Source organism: Grampus griseus (assembly GCF_964374135.1).
Source record: "Grampus griseus genome assembly, chromosome: 3".
NCBI classification, from domain to species: Eukaryota; Metazoa; Chordata; class Mammalia; order Artiodactyla; family Delphinidae; genus Grampus; species Grampus griseus.
The window spans coordinates 168,929,256-168,948,966 of NC_139019.1; the positions used below are offsets into that span (position 1 = coordinate 168,929,256).

Below are 19,711 nucleotides of genomic sequence, written 5' to 3' on the forward strand. Positions count from 1 at the left end.
AACCCACAACCGTGCCGGGGCCGGGCAGACCAGGGAAGGGAAGTGGCCCAGGAAGCAGCCTACTGGCCAGACACGTGGGGGCTTGCGGGGGGGTGGGGCTTGGAAAGGAGGGCACGTGTGGTCTAATCCCGAGCCACGTGAAGCTCTCGGGGAGCCCGCTCAGGGCTTGGACCACACTCAGCCAATCAGGCCAGCAGGGGGGCAGGCAGCAAACAGGACACCCGCTTTCTGGCCCTGGTGGACTCTGGGGCAGGGAGCCCCAGCGCTGCCCACCGGGAGGAGAACGCACAGGAAACAGACAAGCCCAGGCGGCGGGGGCCGGGGCCACGCTGCCCCGCGGAGCGGACGCACAGAGAGGTACTACAGGGAACCGAGCCACCAAGCGAGGCTAGGCCAGCACAGCCCACCCCCTGGGGGCCCTGCCCAGCACCAGCTGGAGGCAACGGAGGGCAGAGAGGTGAGGATCACTGGTGAACGCTGGAGTCCAGAACCTGCGCATGCAAAGGGCGGCCTGAGCGCCTCCTAAAGGTGAGCTGGGGCAGCACGCCTGACGGTCGGGCCTCCTGACTCTGGCCTCCCTCTCCGACCCCTCCCCACCCCAGCCCTCAGGCTGTAGCCTCACAGAGGGTTTTGGTGCTGCCTCTGCTGGGGGCCGACTGGATGAGCATTCTGCATGCCACAGCCCTGGAATTCTGGAACTCCAGTGCGGGGGGGGGGGGGGGGGGGGCGGGGAGAAGGGGCAGGAAAACGTAGAAACTACTAGATCCCCACAGCAGGTAGTGGATACACAGCATGTCCACCCACACACGGGCACATCACTCTGCCGTGAAGAGGAGAGAAGCCCTGACACTCGCTACCATGTGGACGGACCTTGAGGACACGATGCTCAGTGAGAGAAGCCAGACACAGAAGGACACACAGTGTTTGATTCCATTCACGTGAAACATCCAGAACAGGCAGATCCACAGACACAGAGAGTGGGTTCGTGGTTGCCAAGGAGGACGGGGAATGGTGAGTGACTGTTAAACAGGTATGGGGTTTCCTTTTGGGGTGAGGGAAGTGTCCTGGAATTTGATAAAGGTGATGGTTGCACAACTCTGTAAATGTTCTAAAAACCACTGAACTGTCCCCTTTAAAAGGATGAATTTTATGGTATATGAATATTATTATACAATTAAAAATATATTTTTAAAAAGGCAGGGCAGGAGCATTTGAAGAGGGGCTGTCCTAGAAAACTTGGGATCTAGTCGTCAGCACACCAGAGCCAATCTCTGGGCAGCCGTCCGTGGCTCCCACGTGACTTGAACACCTCTGGTCTGGCCTTGCTGACTAGACTCTACGCTCCTTGAGGGCAGAGCTGCTGGCCCCTTCCACTTTACCCCTTGGAGCCTGGCACAGGGGGGCCCCAAAGCTGCCCGAGAGACAGACTGGAGGGCTACCCCGGCTTCCCCTGCTTCCTCCGCGAGGGTATCCCAGGCAGTGCGCTGAGTGTCCCCTCCAAGTCCTTGCTCCTCTGCCTGCTGTTCACCTCACCCATGACGACAAGGCTCGGCCCAGGTGGCAACTCTTCTGCCGCTCCCGGGCCACCACCCGAGCCAGCAAGCACGGCCCCGGCCCTGTGTTTGGTTTGCATCTGTCCCGGCAGTTCTGCTCCCCCAGGCCCTGCCGTCCCCACTGCTCTCGGGATCCCGGCTCTAGGCTTTCATCACAGGCTGGGACCCGCTGTGGGCAAGAGACACTGAGCCGCTGGCCTCGTGCATGCGGGCCAGACGACTGGCACTCTCCGCTGGGTGACAGCAGACGCACTGATAGGCCCGGGCTCGGCGCACGCCCGACGGCGGCGGATCTGCTGCAAACTCAGCCCTGGTGGATCGCGCAACCAAGCTGCTGACCACCTGGCCGAGAGCCACATGGGAGGCCTGCTGGCGGTTCCCGATTTCCTATCTTCACCTCGAGGCTGGCGGACAGCATGGCTGGGCATTTACAGAGGCCACTCCACCCCTGCTCCCCGCCGCAGCCAGCCTGGATCTACCTACGCCACACACCCCAGCCGCAGCTTGTCCACCGGCCGGCTGACCACCCTTCCTTCCGTGGGGCCCGGCACGGGGGTCTGGACGTGCAGAGAAGCCCATTTCTCGAGGACAGCGCTGCCCCTCAGTCTCCAGCTCAGAATGGGCTCAGGTTGCCCATGGAGCAGCCAGGACACGAGGAGGCGGGCAAACCAGAGCCTTCCTTCCCGAGAGGGTGTCAGAGAGCTTGCTTTCTTCACCGGCTCCCTCCTCTTCCTTGGGGGAAGGAGCTGGAACGAAGCAGGGAAGCCGGAGTTTCAACTCCAGGGCCTTCACTCACACGCAAGCTGGAGACAGCAAGGCTCTCTCCCGACCCGTGGCAGAGATAATCAGATCCATGCAGCTCCAGGGCCGAGGTAGGAAGCTGGCCCGCGGATGCTGGCCTTTCTGATGGAGGGGGGTTTAAAGCACAGAACGGAGGACTTCCCTGGCGGTCCAGTGTTTAGGACTCCACGCTTCCATACCAGGGGCCCGGGTTCAATCCCTAGTCAGGAGACTAAGATCCCACAGCCGAGCGGTGTGGCCAAAAAAATAAGAAATAAAATAAACGACAGAACGGGCAAAGAGTGGGATCTGAAGGGGCCAGCGGCAACTCCCAGTCCAGCTGCCTGGCCAGGGTCCTGCATGCATCCTGGAGGCAGCTCCCAGGCTGCCGCCTTCCCAAGTGGGCCGCCCAGCACACGGCCCCTCTCCACCCGACGCGTGGTCCGGGGCACCCCCGGCACAGCCCTGTCGCCGTCACTGGCTGGCGGCTTCAAGCTGGCTCCTGCTCAAAGGAGGCCTCCGGGATCCCTGCTCTCCTTCTGCACAAAGCACAATTCTGGATCCCCTGCCAGCTCATCCTCCACGAATCACTTCTCTCCACGTTCTCTCCCCTGAGACTGGAGCGAGCAGCCACGAAACCATGAAGGTGGGCCCACCTCCACCCCTACCTGCCCAGAAGGTGCCGTCACTTGGGTGCAACTGCAAACACAGGAGGGAAGTGGGTCCTGGGACAGATCCTGCCGCCCCACCCGCAGATCACCTCTTCACAGCTCACTGTACAGGTTCATCTGAGAATAGGAGCCGTGATCGCTAGTGCTGGCAGCCGGGGCCAAACCCACGTTAGCTCTGGTTCCGCTCTGTACCCAGAGACCCATTCGGGGTGCAGCAGCCCTTGGCGCCTTGCTTTCTGATTCTTATTCTTTGTCCACTGAACAAAACACACCCGAGGCCCAGAGTGACTCCGCTTCACCAGAGCTACAGGCCTCCCGTGGGGCAAAGACGGCAAAGCAAACTTTTCATCAATGCCCTCGGGTCCACGGGAGCCACTGAGGTGGGATGAGAAAAGAAAAGAGGGGAGGGAAGGAAGGAGGAAGGGGGAGATGGAGGAGGAACAAAGAAAGACAGAGACCAGCAAAAAAAAAAAAAAGGACAGCAACTTTGGAAAGCCAAGAAGTTCTGAGTAATCCTCTCCAGGTTGTTTATTTCAATCAGCTAGAGAAGGCATGACCGTAAATTAACGGTATGCTTCCTTGACAAGTCAGAACACTCCTGGGACAGACCCAGATCTAAGACGCTAACAATCTGCCTGGCTGGGAAATCACTCGTCAGCCAGTGTCCACGGTGGGGAGCAAGGCCAAGGGCACGAGGTCGGCACAGTCCCGCTCCCGACACAGGCCGGCGCACTGCCCCACAGCCGTCTCCCATCCACTCACCCCACAAAGCTCAACTCTCACACACACGAGAGCCATCTCTCCACGAGTGTTCCCGGGCAGGCCAGCGGCCGGAAGGCCGCAGCAACCTCCTCTCAGGACTCCGCTGCCCCTTCGGAAGGGGCGCTGGTGTTGGTAAAGAGGATGGGTCAGATGCTTACAAAACAAGAGGATTGGGAAACAGTGTCTTCCTTTTAAACCCTCAGCTTCTGTGAGGTCAAAACAAACTCCTTAGGCCCAGAACACTCCTCAATCTTCTCCTGCCTGCGGAGGTGCAATACAAAGGGGGCATCACGGAAAGGTGGGGCACTGCCAGCAATGAAGTATTTGCCCCTGTTTACATCTACTTTTTTTTTTTTGGCCGCACCGTGTGGCACGAGGGATCTTAGTTCCCCGACCAGGGATGGAACCCACACCCCCGGCAGCTGAAGCGCAGAGTCCTAACCACTGGACCACCAGGGAAGTCCCTACATCTACTCTTTTTTCAATTTTGAGATTGTTTTGGTGAATGGGATCATAGCATTTTCTTATATTCCCTGCACTTTAGATTTCCTCAAAACAATCCAGGATCCGTTTTTTAACATACAGAGTATGATTCTAAATACTTGGATGCAGGAAAGATAGAAATTCATTCATCCAACAAATGAATGCTTACTGAACACCCGTTGCGGGCAGGAACTGCCTGAGGTGCTGGGGATACACACAGCGACCAAGACAGATGTCGCTCCCACAGCGAGAACCTCACACCCTACTGCAGGTGCTCCCACACTATGGCCCACAGGTCAAATCCAGCCCACTGCCTGTTTCCGTATGGCCCACAAGCCCAGAATGGTTCTGACGGTTTTTAATGGTTTGATGGGGGGAAAAAAAAAATCAAAAGAAGAAAAATAGTTCATCATATGTGAAAAGTATGTGAAATTCACATTTCCGTGTCCATAAATAAAGTTTTATGGGAACAAAGGCACAGTTGTTGGTTTCTGTACTTTTGTATTACAACAGCAGAGCAGAGAGGTCAGGTCTGAGACAGTCCCACCTACAAAGTGGAAAATAGTTACTTTCTAACTCTTTACAGGAAAAGCTGCTGCCCTAGTGGATGAGATGGACAATAAGTACATAAACAGATTGATACAAATTTCTGGTAGTGCTGAATGCAAAGAATAAAAGGCAGGTTGGGGAGAGAGAGTGGATGGAAGGGTGAATTTGGGCAGTGAGGTCAGGGATGGCCTCTCTGAGCCGAGACCTGAGTGACAAAGAGACCTGAGGGGACAACACTGTGGCAGAGGGAACAGCAAGTGCAAAGGCCCTGAGGTGGGGAAAAGTAGGCAGGTAAAGTGGTTTCGACTGAAGGGAGCAGGCACGGGGCTTGGGGGGGAGGGTGGTGTGGAGAGCACCTCATAGGACAGAACAGGGAGGCCATGGAAAGGGTCTGCAGCCTTTCCCAAGGACAACAGGAAGTCACTGGAGGGTCCGAGCAAAGGAAGACCGTTTTTCAAGTTTTTAAAAGTCCCTTGAGGGAGCAATAGTGAGAATTGACAGATTAGTCAGGACGCCTTATCCAGCCCCCAAGATGCTCCCAGAACAAATCAAAGCAGGGAGTAAACTCAAAAACCAATCCATGGGACTTCCCCGGGGGCGCAGTGCTTAAGAATCCACCTGCCAATGCAGGGACACGGGTTCGAGCCCTGGTCTGGGAAGATCCCACATGCCGCGGAGCAACTAAGCCCATGCGCCACAACTACTGAGCCTGCGCTCTAGCACCCACGAGCCACAACTAGTGAGCCCGTGTGCCACAACTACTGAAGCCCCCACAGCTAGAGCCCGTGCTCCCCAACAAAGACAAGCTACCTCAATGAGAAGCCTGCGCACTGCAAGGAAGAACAGCCCCCGCTCACCTCAACTAGAGAAAGCCCACGTGCAGCAACAAAGACCCAATGCAGGCAAAACTCAATCAATCAATAAATATAAATAAATAAATAAAATATATGATCGCGTTAAAAAAAAAAAATCCATCCAACCCCACAATCATCAGTTCATGGATCCGCTCAGGCCTTAGTCTTGAGGTGGCACAGGCTTTTTTAAGTATTGTAGTTAAATTCATTTCATTATGTAAAAGTACCTGCACCCGGCACAGTAACAGTCCCGTGACCTCAGGCATCATTGCTCATGAAGAGGGAAGATGAAAGGGGCGAGTCACCTCAAAGCCGACTTGAAGCAAACTGTTAAAGCCGATGGACAGGCAGGGGTCACACAGCGCTAAACCTGCCCACCACGCTTCCAGATCCCGGGAGCATGTTTCCACATGGCCTGTGGGGGGCCCTGCAGGGGCTCGGGAGACCCCCACACCACGCCTGACGGCCCGTGGTGGGCACATTTGCAGGCGAGCACCTCTCCTCCAGGAGACAGAGTAGGAAAGACCTGGACAGCCAGGCCGAGGAGTGTGCGCCAGACATAGTTTGCAAATACGAGCCCCTCCCTTTTAGACGGGGGAGGGGAGGAAAGGGACAAACGGACCTGGAACTTGAGGTCAATCAGGGTCATGGCCAAATATCAGGCTGCCGGGGGCTTAAAGGGGGCTTAAAGGTTAAGTGAGAGAGGGCCACCTGGGGGCAACTGCACCCTCCAGGGGACACTGGGCTATGTCTGGGGACATCGGTGGTTGTCACAACTGTGGGGGTAAGGCTGCTCCTGGCATCAACAGGGTGGGAGCCAGGGATGCTGCTCCACACCCCACAGTGCCCGGGACAGACCCCCCCAGAGAACGACCCAGCCCTGAACGTGAATGGGGCAGAGTAGGAAGGGACCTGACGTTAGTAAGAAATCAGCGCCAGGTTCAGAGCACCCTGTCACTGTGTGAAGCCACAGTGACTCTCATCCCCTTTGACCCCCTCAATGACCCAGCATGGGCTCTTATTATACCCATTTTACAGATGAGGAAAGCGAGGCCCAGAGTCATGCCCCAGAGGAGGGATGTGAACCCGGATCTTTCAGACTCTGTTTGGGGAATGGAGTCAAGGACAGGAATCCAAGGGCACCAACAAGAACACAGGTCAGAAAGGAGTCCAGGTTCAGCCCCTCTCCTTCGTCCGGTGTCCTCAGCCAGAAGTGGAGGGACCGGGGCAGGGCAGGTCAGAGCTGTGGGGGTGAGGTCCCACTGAGCAGCCCGGGGGGTGGGGGACAGGTATCTGGAGCGCAGCCAGGAACCCCCTGGGAACTGGCAGAGAAGCATGGGGTGGGGGCGGAGGGGGTGACCTCACAGTCGTGCAGTCTGCCCGCAGTTCCTTTGCTTTCTGCGCCCTTCCCCCAGCCCCTGCCCAGTGGGCTTGGGAAGGTTTAGTGACTGCCCCCCCCGCCCAGCTTTGTTCTTGAGCAAGTGACTGGCGCAGGGTCTCACAGCTCTGAACCTGCCCCCCACAATTCCAGATCCCAGGAAGAGAGACAGCCGGAAATGGTCATTTGCCCACACCTCGGCCCTCACCCCTCTCACCCTGTGCTGCCCACTCCCTGAGCCAGGCCCCTTGGGGCAGTGGGCACCACACCGCCAGCACAGTTGTGCCCACACCTCGGGACACCCATCTCTCCCTTTCCCCCACTAGACCCAAAGCCCCCTGAAGTTAGGGGCTTCCTGCAACCTGCCCCAGTGCTCAAAACTCAATGTCCGCAGGCCAGGTGAGTGTCAGATGGAACCAAGGAACAGATGGGCTCCCCAGGGCTGAGGCCCCGGCTGGGCCGGGCCAGGGGAAGGGGCGGGGCTCAGGAGGGCAGGGGCAAGACGCTACAGAGGAGGAGGGGAAATGCAGGGTCAAGTATAGCAGAGCAGCCAGGCAGGGAGAGAGGGGCATGGAGGGCCACCCGACCACCCCAGAGGCACTGGGGAAGGGTCTTTACTAGGAGACAGAAAAGTACAACAAAGGCAGGGCGGGGTCCTAAATGACTGATCAGCCACACCTTTAAGCTCTTAACACCTCTTAGCAGCCCACTCCCCAAAGTGGCAAGGATTAGAAAATGCGAGAAAAACAATTGTTACTAAGACCTGTATAGAAATTGTCTCGACAACGACACACAATCGCGCGCGCGCGCACACGCACGCGCACACACACACACACACACATGCACACACAGCGCGTGACACAGTATCTGCTTGAATCACCGCAAAACCTGGGAGCATTTATGCAACTGCACCTCCGCTCGCGGAGGTGACCTCCCCCAGGGCAGGGCGGTCTGACCGCGGAGGTGCCCCCGGCACAAAAGGGGAGCACCAACGTTTGCCAAGCGTCCAATCAGAAACACGGAAAGAGGGCCAGCGAGTTTCAGAAACCCTCCCCTCAGATGATCACAAGTTGACTCCAGACTTCTACACTCTGTCCTTTGGGATTCCAAAAAGCAAACTACAAAGACCACAGAGGCTGCCCACTGCTTTTGCGAGGGTGGTGAGGAAAAGCTGACCGGGGAGTTGACAAACCCTCCCGACGCCTCATAAGGAAGCTATTATTGGAGAATTAGGGGAGTCACCGGCTCTTGCACGGCAGCGCGGAAAGCCCAGAGGAGTCATGGAGTGAGCCCCTTTTAGGGGCTTTCTCCAGCCTGGGGACAGCCGGATAAATGGCTGCTGAGGCAAAGGGGTGAGGCAAGCAACCTCAGACCCTAAGACAGCGCTGGCAGCCAGTGGGAGCCACGGGAGCTTGCTGAATAAATGCCACGGACAGAAACACATGGAAAAGGACACACTCTTTACATATCACAGGATTGTTGGGCTCCATTGCACAGAACAACCTTCTCACTAGTTTCATAACTCGGGAAACAGTTCCCAGGTGCACCTGAATCATTAAAACAAAAGCATCCTCCCCCAACCAAACAGATGGGACACACCAAGAAGCAGTCCACGTCTCCCCAGACCCCAAGGGAAAAAAATCCCCTATAAAACCTTCCACCCTGGCCCCGGCAGACGCGCACCCCATTCTGCCTGGTGTCATTGCGCCCACTGGGCGGAGACCCAGGCCCTTGCAGATCTGGGGCAGGTCCCTTTCAGAATGAATCCGTCCCCCAGATCCCACGGGGCTGGAGAGGACAGCCCAAGGGGTCCCCGCGGGAGCGACACCAGGATTTATTTCTACAGAGAAGGGGCCTTCGAGATGGCGATCGGGCAGAGAGGGGAAGGCCGTGGGGGCACGCGTCTGGAAACTACTATGTGCATATCAAGTGGATAATTTTTTTATAGGAAATTCTGATTGCATGCTTATTTTGGGGGGGCTGAGGGAAATGGGGTGCGAGTTTGGACGCCGCGATGGCACGGCGGTTGACTCGGGCAGTGGGGTGGGATGCAGTGATGGACATTTCGGGGGACACCGCTGGGAAGCGCCCCGTTAACCCCACCAGTGCCCAAGGGGCCGGAAATGGAGGCGGGTTTCACCCAGGGCCTGGGATATCTCTCTCTCTTTACTATTATTATTTCTTTTAATTATTAGGATTGTTGTGAATAATGGAAGGTGAGGGCCCCGCCAGGCAGGGCCAGCCGGGCCGGGCCACCCACGCTGTCATCTTTTGTGCGGGGCCGGAGGGGACGCCCCGGCCCAGCCCCCGCGCGCCCCCGGCCCGGGCAGGGCGCCCCCGCCTCCCGCCCCCGGCCCCGCCATTGTCCGGCCGCGCCGCCCCCGCCTGAGGCCCGGCAAGCGCCCGGGGCCGGGCGGTTAACGCCCCCAACCGCCTCGCGGGCCGGGACAAAGCACTGCGGCCGCGGCCCGAGCAGGCCGCGCCCGAGGCCTGGGCCTCGAGTCCCGGGCGCCCGCCCGCCCGCAGCCCCAGGCGCGGCGCGGGGGCGGCGGCGGCGACGGGGCCCGCGCTCGGACGCGGCGGCCGCCTCCCCGCCGGCTCACCTGAGGCGGCGCGCGCGGCCCGGTCCGGAGCTGCGGCGCGCGCTCCCCCGCCCTCGGCGTCGCACCCCCAGGCCCTGCTCGGGCCGGGCCCCGCTCGGTCGCTGGCGGCCGAGCCCTCCGCGAGCGTCCCGGGCGGGGCTTATAAGGCCGCTCGCCAGCTCCGCCCCGGCTGCCATTGGCCACCGAGCCCACGCCCGCGCACCCATTGGCTGCCGCTGACAGCTCCGCCCCTCCCCTCCGCGGGGCCCACCAACACCGCACGGCCCGCCCCCTGCGCGCCTCGATTGGGCGGGCGCAGGCGCCGGTCTCGCCTCGTCACTGGCCGGCCGGCTAGGACACGGCGGCGCCCACCCACGTGCCCGCTGACCGGCTTGGTTCTCATTGCAGGCTGCGCACGCCAGACAAGAGGCCGCGACCAACAGGACGGCGCTAGGCCTCAGATTGACAAGGGCGCCTCGGGGACCGCCCAACGACCGCACGGGGGCAAGAGAATATTGGCTTACGGGGTCAGCCCCAGGCGCGGACTGGCTGGGGCGGGTGCCAATCACGGTCCGGGCCCCGCCCTGGTTATCAGGCTGCAGCTGAGTACGTGAGATCCAGCACAACATCAGCACCGCGCCTGGCAGGCTCGAAGAGGGGGTTCGAGACCCAGAGCCGGAAATTGGGTTCAGCGTTCTCCAATTCGCAAAGTCCCGAGTTAGGAAACATAGCTCCAACGTAACTCAATTTGCAAAGGAGGAGAACTGAGAACTGGTGAAATAAAAGTCAAGCAGAAAAAAGAAAAAAAAGTCAAGCAGCAAGAGCCCCTGCCTCCCCTTCCCCCCTCTCCCCCAAAAAAATTCCAAGTTCATTTCCGTTGCAATCGACAAAACTTTGCAAAGGCGCCAAGGCCTTCAGGGTAAAGCTAGGTGACCTTCGCCGACTTCCCTAAAACGTAAGGGAGGCAAGGAGTTTGGTGCCTCCTGACTTAGGTCCAAAGCTCAGCCGGGCCCACATGCCTCACTGTGGTTGGCCTCCAGCGAAGTAACCTCGCTGGGCCGCAGTTTCGCCTGTGAAATGGATATGACGGCGATACAACCCCTCACCGTCGGCCCCTCTCCTGGGAAGTTTGCGCGAATTGGTGAGAGGAGGCACGTAAAGCCTTTGACCATGTGACTTCGCGAAGTGAGCATTTAATTAAGGTTTGCCATTATCATCATCATCATGATTATTAATTGCATACCAGGCAGTAGGCTGGGCACGCCCCCATTTCGTCTGCAGGAATGTAAATCGGACAATTCGATATTTCCCAGTAACGTGGCGAGTGCATCTACGCTCTATTCCTGGAGGTCCTGTACCCTGAGAAAGGGTCCGGAGCGTGGAGCTTGCCTGGTTCAAGTATGCGGCTGCAGCGCTGTACACAATTGTTTCCAGATTATATAGATAGCTTGTAGCACAGGGTACTCTGGAATACTTTTAACTATGTAGCGGTTGAAAAGGGGGTAGATCTACATGTACTGTCATGGAATGATTCCCCTACAAGCCATGTGGAGAGCTGCAGAATGGTCCAGAATTCTGAACAATACCGTTATGGAAAGGAACGCAGAGCAAATATCCTGTGGTTTCTAAGAGCCCATACCTGTGGCAATGCGCAGAACAAGGCCGTCCCCAAACTGAGTAAAACTAAATCTTGGTGGAGAGGAGGGATCCACGTTGGTAAAAAGTGTAGTTGGTGAGGAGTTTAATCTGCTCTAGGGTGATTTACATCGTCATGGGGCCATATTCAGATATTCCCTCAAGCAGTTAAAATTTAACTTAAAAAGTAGGAACCAGTGACTGCTCCCAAGAAACTCCCTAACCCGTGGGAAAGACAGAAATGTAATCTGGTAGCAGTAATATAGACTCAAAAGTGCAATCGTATGGGGATCCCCCTATCCCAAGCCTTTTTCTTCTCTACTTCCCAGTTAACCCCGTTAGACAGTGAATTCCAGGTGTTTGGATTTCACAGACTCTGGAATTTTTTTTTTTTTTTAATTGGGGGACCTAAATAGGTTGTCAGCTTTCCAATTTTGCTTAGGGGGACTTTTTATAATTTTTTCTCAAGTTCCTTTTTTTTTTTATTTTAATTCCAGTATGGTTGATCTACAATGTTATATTAGTTTCTGGTGTACAGCGAAATGATTCAGTTTTAATGTGTATACATACATAAATATATATATATTCTTTTTCATATTCTTTTCCATTATGGTTTATTACAGCATATTGAATATAGTTTCCTGTGCTATATGGTAGGACCTTGTTGTTTATCTATTTTATATATAATAGCTTGTATCTGCTAATCCCAAACTCCTAATTTACCCCTCCCCCACCCCCTTTTCCCTTTGGTAACCGTAAATTTGTTTTCTAAATCTGTGAGTCTGTTTCTGTTTTGTGAATAAGTTCATTTGTAGCATATTTTAGATTTCACATATAAGTGATATCATATGTTATTTGTCTTTGTCTGGCTTACTTCACTCAGTATGAGAATCTCTAGGTCCATCCATGTTGCTGCAAATGGCATTATTTCATTCTTTTTTATGGCTAATATCCCGTTGTATATATGTACCATATCTTCTTTATCCATTCATCTGCCGATGGACATTTAAGTTGCTTCCATGTCTTGGCTATCGTAAATAGTGCTGCTATGAACATTGGGGTGCATGTATATTTTCAAATTAGAGTTTTCTCTGGATATATGCCCAGGAGTGGGATTGCTGGATCATATGGTTAACTCTATTTTTAGCTTTTTAAGGAAACTCCGTACTGTTCATCACAGTGGTACACCAATTCACCAATTTACATTCCCACCAGCAGTGTAGGAGGGTTCTTAGGGGGACTTTTTTAAATGCCATCTATATGTTAAGAAACTTCACAGTTGTGTAATCCAGACAGGAAGCATATTTGACGGTTCACCATACAGTCCTTTCAACTTTTCTACATTTGAGAGTTTTCATAACAAAATGTTAGGACAGAAAACTATAATCACTGTCATTTAATTAAAAGGTGTCCTATGCAAAGCAGGAAGAACTCAGTCTCAGAATTTTCAAATTAACTTGAGAACAACTCACTAATCATTTTCCAGTCTTTGCAGACAGGTGCAGATCTCACAAAGGGCTGGGGCTGGGAATCACAGGCATCTGTCCCTAAGTAAGGTCAGGAGGACCTCTGGCACTGGCCTTCAGATGACCCAAGGCCAGCTCATTTCTAACTGTTCTTCACATTCCTCTGCTTTCCTAAAACTCCCCTCCAGCTTCCGCTTATGGGCTAGTCTGATGCATAAAAGATAGAGATGGACAGAAAAATAGATCCTCCTATGTCTTTATTTTTATCTTTTGGCTGCACCACATGGCTTGCGGCTTAGTTCCCCGAGCAGGGATCGAACCCGTGCCCCCCTGCAGTGGAAGCACAGAGTCTTAACCACTGGCCTGCCAGGGAAGTCCCTAGATCTTCCTATGTCTCTAAAAAATAAATTTTTAGAAATACATTTGGGGGGTAGATCCTTGGTGGTCCAATGGTTAGGACTCGGCACTTTCACCGCCGTGGCCCGGGTTCAATCCCTGGTCAGGGAACTACGATTCTGCAAGACACGTGGTACAGACAAAATAAACATAAAAATTAAAAAAAAAATTTTTTTTAACAAAAAAATTTTTTAGAAAACAAATACATTTGGAGGAGGAATGCTAACATTCCATTTCACGCCAAGCAGATATCACTAGACACGTGTAGTATACGTTTCACTTTTATGAGCACAGACACATAATGCAAACACCAGACCACGGCTCATGTGTTTGTTTAGGTGCTAGACAAAGCAGGCTACCCCACCAATGAACTGAATAGAAAAGAAAAACCGGCACAAAATAGTATATACACTACTGTCCTAATGTCATTCTTTAAATTTGTATATAAAACAAATACTTGGAGGGACTTCCCGGCGGCACAGTGGATAGGACTCCTCTATCCCAATGCAGGGGGCCTGGGTTCGATCCCTGGTCAGGGAACTAGATCCCACATGCATGCTGCAGCTGAGAGTTCACATGCCACAACTAAGGAGCCTGCCTGTCGCAACTAAGACCCCACGCAACCAAATAAATAAATATTTAAAAAGTAATAAATACATGGAGAAACATCTTTAAACAAATATGTACCATGGCTTTGCCGTGTCCTCGAGTAAGCCACTTGTCTATGCCTCAGTTGTTCTGAGGTTGAATGCTGCAGTACCAACACACATGTATAAATAAAGCCTAAAAATATTAACCCTTTCGGGGGCAGGATTATGTGCTTTGGCTTTTTCTTCACATATTCAGTTTCCAAATGTTCTGAAGGGATTATGTATTAATTTTATAACGTGGGGTGGAGGGAGAGAAGGAAGTTTTACATTAAGAAAAAAAAAAACAACCAGGTAGATTTTAAAAGGTGGTCCATCCACACCCTGGAATATTACTCAGCCATAAGAAGCAGTGAAGTGCTGACACTTGCTACAACGTTGGATGGACCTTGAAAACACCAGGGTCAGTGAGAGAAGCCAGACACAAAAAAACTATGTGTTGTATGAATTTATTTATATGAAACATCCAGAACAGGCAAGTCCACAGACAGAAAGTAGGTTAATGGTTGCCAGAGGCTGGGGAGGGGTGGGAAGTGACTGCTAACGGGGATCGGGCTTCTTTCGAGGGGGGATGAAATTCTGGAACCAGACAGAGGTGATGATTGCACAACTGTGCAAATATACTAAAACCCACTGAACTGTATACTTTAAGTGGGTGTTATGGCATGTGCAATATATCTCAATAAAACTGCTTTAAAAAAATTAAAACTACCAAAAGTCTGCCAGGAAATGAATACACCTTACATTGTGATTATTTCTGCATAGCAGTGCACATACACTTTTCTGGGGTTTGCTCATTTTTAACAATGACACTGTTCTTAACTTTTATGTGAGAAACAAAAAAATTCCACAATCTCCACAATTAACGCACCTCAGGGTGTTCTGCCCCTGTGTGCGGCCCACTTGGGGACACTTAGGGAGTTCCCTCTGATCCTCATAGCTGGGCATCTTTCCTTTTTTTATTTCATGTTCACACTTTGATTTTTTTTTTTGAGATATAACTCATATACTGTACAGTTCAAAGGATTTTAGTATCTCCACAGGTTATGTGCAATCGTCACCAAATTTAGAACATTTTCATCTCCCCGAAAAGAACCCCGCACCCTCTAGCTCTCACCCCCTCTCCCTCCCTACTGGCTAAGCATCGCTACACTAATCTGCTTTCTGTCCCTACAGATCCCTGTGTTGAGCATTTCATGTGAATGAGATCATATCACATACGATCTTTTGTGATTGCCCTCTTTCACTTAGCATAATGTTTTCAAGGACATACTTGACATATTTGAAGGTCCAAAAGAGGCAGAGCTTTATTGTTTTTAAGATTTTTTTTTGACGTGGACCATTTTTAAAGTCTTTATTGAATTCACTACAATATTGCTTCTGTTTTACGTTTTGATTTTTTGGCCATGAGGCATGCGGGATCTTAGTTCCCCGACCAGAGATCAAACCCGTGTCCCCTCCATTGGAAGGCTAAGTCCCAACCACCGGACCGCCAGGGAAGTCCCTGTTTCTTAAATCAGATCTGCCCACGTCATTGTCTAACCATCCGTACAAAGTGCCAGTGATAGGTTGGTGTGAGTAATGGCATCTGCAGAACTCGGCACTATCACCTCCCCTGGAGTTGATTGTTAAACTTGCCTCATCCTTGGGGAATTCCCTGGTGGTCCAGTGGTTAGGACTTCATACTTCTACTGCAGGGGGCATGAGTTTGATGCCTGGTCAGGAAACTAAGATCCTGCAAGCCAAACCGTGCAGCATGGCCAAAAAAAAAAAAAAAAAGAATGAAAGAAACAAGACAACAAACAAAAAAACAAACAAAAACCAAAAAAAAGCCATAAACGAGACAAAAAGACAACCCTCAGAATGGGAGAAAATATTTGCAAACAAAGCAACGGACAAAGGATTAATCTCCGAAATATATAAGCAGCTCATACAGGTCAATATCAAAAAAACAAACAACCCAATCAAAAAATGAGAAGACCTAAATAGACATTTCTCCAAAGAAGACATACAGATGGCCAAGAGGCACATGAAAAGCTGCTCAACATCACTAATTATTGGAGAAATGCAAATCAAAACTACAATGAAGTATTACCTCACACCAGTTAGAATGGGCATCATCAGAAAATCCACAAACAACAAATGCTAGAGAGGGTGTGGAGAAAGGGGAACCCTCTTGCACTGGTGGTGGGAATGTAAGTTGGTACAGCCACCATGGAGAACAGTATGGAGGTTCCTTAAAAAACTAAAAATAGAACTACCATATGATCCAGCAATCCCACTACTGGGCATATACCCTGAGAAAACCATAATTCAAAAAAACACGTGCACTCCAATGTTCACAGCAGCACTATTTACAATAGCCAGGGCATGGAAGCAACCTAAATGTCCATTAACAGAGGAATGGATAAAGATGTGGTACATATATACAATGGAATATTACTCAGCCATAAAAAGGAATGAAATTGGGTCATTTGTGGATGGACCTAGAGAATGTCATACAGAGTGAAGTAAGTCAGAAAGAGAAAAGCAAATATCGTATAATAACACACATATGTGGAATCTAGAAAAAGGTACAGATGATCTTATTTGCAAAGCAGAAATGGAGACACAGATGTAGAGAACAAATGTATGGATACCAAGGGGGAAAGGGGTGGGGTGCGAGGAACTGGGAGACCGGGATTGACACATATACGCTATTGATACTATGTATAAAAGAGACAAATGATGGGAACATGCTATATAGCACAGGGAACTCTTGCTAATGCACTGTGGTAAATGCGAAGGAAATCCAAAAGGGAGGGGATATCTGTATGTGTGTGGCTGATTCATTTTGTGTGCAGCGGAGGCTAACACACCATTGTAAAGCAACTATACTCCAATAAAAATTAATTAAAAAAATAAAAACAAAAAAACCTTGCCTCATCCTTGGTCTCTGACTCCTGCTGGAAACAGCATTTCAGGTCACCAGCCTCCACACCCCCACGTACCCCCATCTCCCCAGGCCTGCAGAGGGCCCCCTGGGGCCAAGCAGCTCCTTAGTTGATGATTCAGGCTGCTGACACCCACTCAAGGCAGAGCCAGTCTCCTAGTGGGGGACCACAACAGCCTCCGTTTCTTCTAATGTAAATGGGGACAGTGCCACCCACCTTGGTGACACTAAGTGACGTCTGGCTCCAAGCTAGAAGGCCTGGTTTGGCCCCTATGGACCGCTGCACGTCACTTGGACCTTGTGGGCCTCAGTTTTCTCATCTGCAAAGTGGGAATGATGTCACCTGCCTAGTCTGACTCCGGGGTTTTTGTAAGGAGAAAATGTGTTACTAGCTATAAAAGTGCCTGGTGGGCTACAAAGCACTTTGCAAATAGAAGACACAACCAAATTCATCTGTAAAAGGCATTTATTCTGAGAATCTAAAACCTGGACAGAGAATATTGAACTTCATAGAAAAAGCCTACACAGGATTTCGTCGTTTATTCCTAATACATTAACCACCTAATAATAAGGAAAAAAAGAGAAACTTTTAAAACAATATCGCTCCAGTCTGTCTGCAGTTATGTGATTTAAAATATCCCTGTTCTGTTGAGGTATAAGCTGCAAACTTTGGTCAAGTTAGAAACATTAACAAATCATTCCAAAAAACACAAAACTCCCCCCCCCAAAAAAACACAACCAAACCCTAAGTTATTAGCTTTCTCGGTACATATACAGTAACTACAAAAAAAAATTTCATTTAGAAAGGTTTTTGTTTTTTTTTTAAAGTTTCCCTCTTGTAATTCCCAATTGGCGAGTTGAAAATTCAACTTCGAGGATCGACAAAAGTCCCATCGTCCCCACTCGCTCACCCGGGGTCTCCAGGGAGGCGCTGGAGGACCACAGTTTGAGATTCTGGTTGGCACCGTCAACAATTCAGTGCTGAGAAAGAGCCCCGTGTTGAAGAAGGAAGGAGGGACCAAAGGCACTTGAACGTGGCCCCAGGCGTTTGCTTCCGTGGCGTCCAGAGGGGACGTCGCTGGGCCGCCCATCGGCCCCCATGGAGGGGAAGAGTCCAGCGGAGGTAGCTTCAGTGTGGCCCCAGCTCTCTGCTCGGGTGGCCGGTGGGGACGCAGAAGCAGCCCAGTGGGGGATGGCTTGGAGGCGGGGTGCGGGGGGGTTCAACCGGGCCCAACGGGACTTCTTCGCTTTTCCTTTGAACAGCTTTTCCTTTGAACACCTTCCTGCCGGCAATGCAGGGCCAACACCACACCCAGGGCCACCGCCAGGCGGGATTTCACCTCTGGGGGCCTGACCCACCAACCTTGAAAAGATTGTTCTAGGCAGCCCGGCGCCGTCTTGCGAGTCAGCGGCCAGAACAGCTGAGAACCTGATGCTGGGAATTTCAGTGGCCTTCACGCCAAGTTGTTTCTAATTCCATCCTCAGAAGAAAAACAATTTTTTTTGTTTGTTTGTTTTTTTCCGCTGATAAATTGCAGGCTTTTTATTTATTTCTTTCTTTTTAAAACCAAAATAAAAACATGGAGAAGTCCGACTTTCTTCCTTCCTTTGAGCCATAATACAAATTCCTGAAAATTTTATAGATTAAAAAAAAAAAATCCAAACCAGGAAGACGAGGCTTTTTTTTTTTTTTTTTAGGGAGTGGAGGAAAAACTACATGTTTAAGTTAAGCTCACTAACGACAAAATGGGGGCCACAGACCCCCCCGATAACGTTTTTTTAAAAAAAACACACGGCGAGAAGTGCTTGAGGATCACCGTCCGCTCCCGTAGCCAGGGAAGAGCTGGTTGAGGACGGCCTGCAGTGGCTGGTTCACGTGCATGGTGTAGCTCCGGCCCAGGTCATAGCGGCAGGCCGGGCAGCTGAACACCTGGGCCCGGAAGGACCTGTCCAGGCAATCCTGCGGGAGAGTGGGTGGTGAGAGGTGCTCCTGGCCACCCACTGTCCCCCCGGGGCGGTGTCGGCAGTCCAGAGGCCCCTCCTGACCCTCAGTCTCCCTTGCCACTGCTGGCTGCCCATCACCAGCCCGGCTGCCCCAGGCTCAAAGACTCCAAGGTCGGGAATTCCCTGGCGGTCCAGTGGTTAGGACTCCGCACTTTCACTGCTATGGGAGCGGGTTCAATCCTTGGTCAGGGAACTAAGATCCCACAAGCCGAGCGGTGTGGCAAAAAAAAAAAAAAAAAGACTCCAAGGTCATCCCGGCCACCAGGCCCGTGTACCTGCAGGTCACACCACCTGACAGGTCCATGCCCTGGCTCTCTTGTCACCGTGCCTCGGCTCAAGTCCCCTCCTCAGAGGACCCCTCCTCGAAGCCCCTGGAACATCCCCGCCTCACCTCACCCTGTCTGCTTTCAAAACAGTACCTTCCGCCTTCTGGAATCATCTTGTCGACTAACCTGCTGGCGTGTAACACACCAGACACTCCCCAGGATGGGGGCTGTGTCTCCCTGAATCTCCCGACACCAAGCACAGGACCCAACCCAGAGTAGATGCTCAAGGAACATGTGTCGGTGAGAAGACGGAAGAAGAGGGAGGAAGGAGGGGGTCTGGATGCTGAGCCAGACTTCTGGGCTTGAACCCACTTGTCAACCCAGTGACGCCAGGGGAAGAGCCAGGTGGAGCCCGAGCTGTGAGGCTGACAGGCCCTACCTCCCCGTCGGAGCCACAGGCCGAAGACGCCATGGGGAGCGGGCACCTGCACAGGTGCACACACCTGAAGGATGGCGCCAGGCAGCTGGGTGAGGGGCAACACCAAGCTGGTGAAAACCTGCTGCTGCCACGTCACGCTACCGCTGGATGCAGACGGCTGCTTTTGATCCCTATTTTTAAAAAGTCCTGGACTTCCCTGGTGGTCCAGTGGTTAAAAATCCACCTGTCGATGCAGGGGACACGGGTTCGAGTCCTGGTCCGGGAAGATCCCACATGCCGCGGAGCAACTAAGCCAGTGCGCCACAACTACTGAG

General features: G+C 52.3%; 2 protein-coding genes across 3 annotated transcripts in view; both read right to left on the minus strand.

The window, feature by feature from the left end:
* The window catches only part of KDM4B (lysine demethylase 4B), a 134,828-nt gene extending 125,103 nt beyond the window's left edge, over positions 1–9,725 (minus strand). Inside the window, 1 exon segment of the mRNA XM_082650235.1 lies at positions 9,634–9,725. The gene's annotated coding sequence lies outside the window, so the exon portion shown is untranslated.
* Positions 9,726–17,219: 7,494 nt separating this feature from the next.
* The window catches only part of UHRF1 (ubiquitin like with PHD and ring finger domains 1), a gene marked incomplete at its 5' end in the record, with an annotated part of 31,524 nt that continues 29,032 nt past the window's right edge, over positions 17,220–19,711 (minus strand). For both annotated transcript variants that reach the window (XM_082651007.1, XM_082651006.1), the window contains one exon: positions 17,220–18,648. In XM_082651007.1, the coding sequence (XP_082507133.1) occupies positions 18,502–18,648 (147 nt within the window). In that variant the 3' untranslated portion in view covers positions 17,220–18,501. The remainder of the gene's footprint in view (positions 18,649–19,711) is intronic.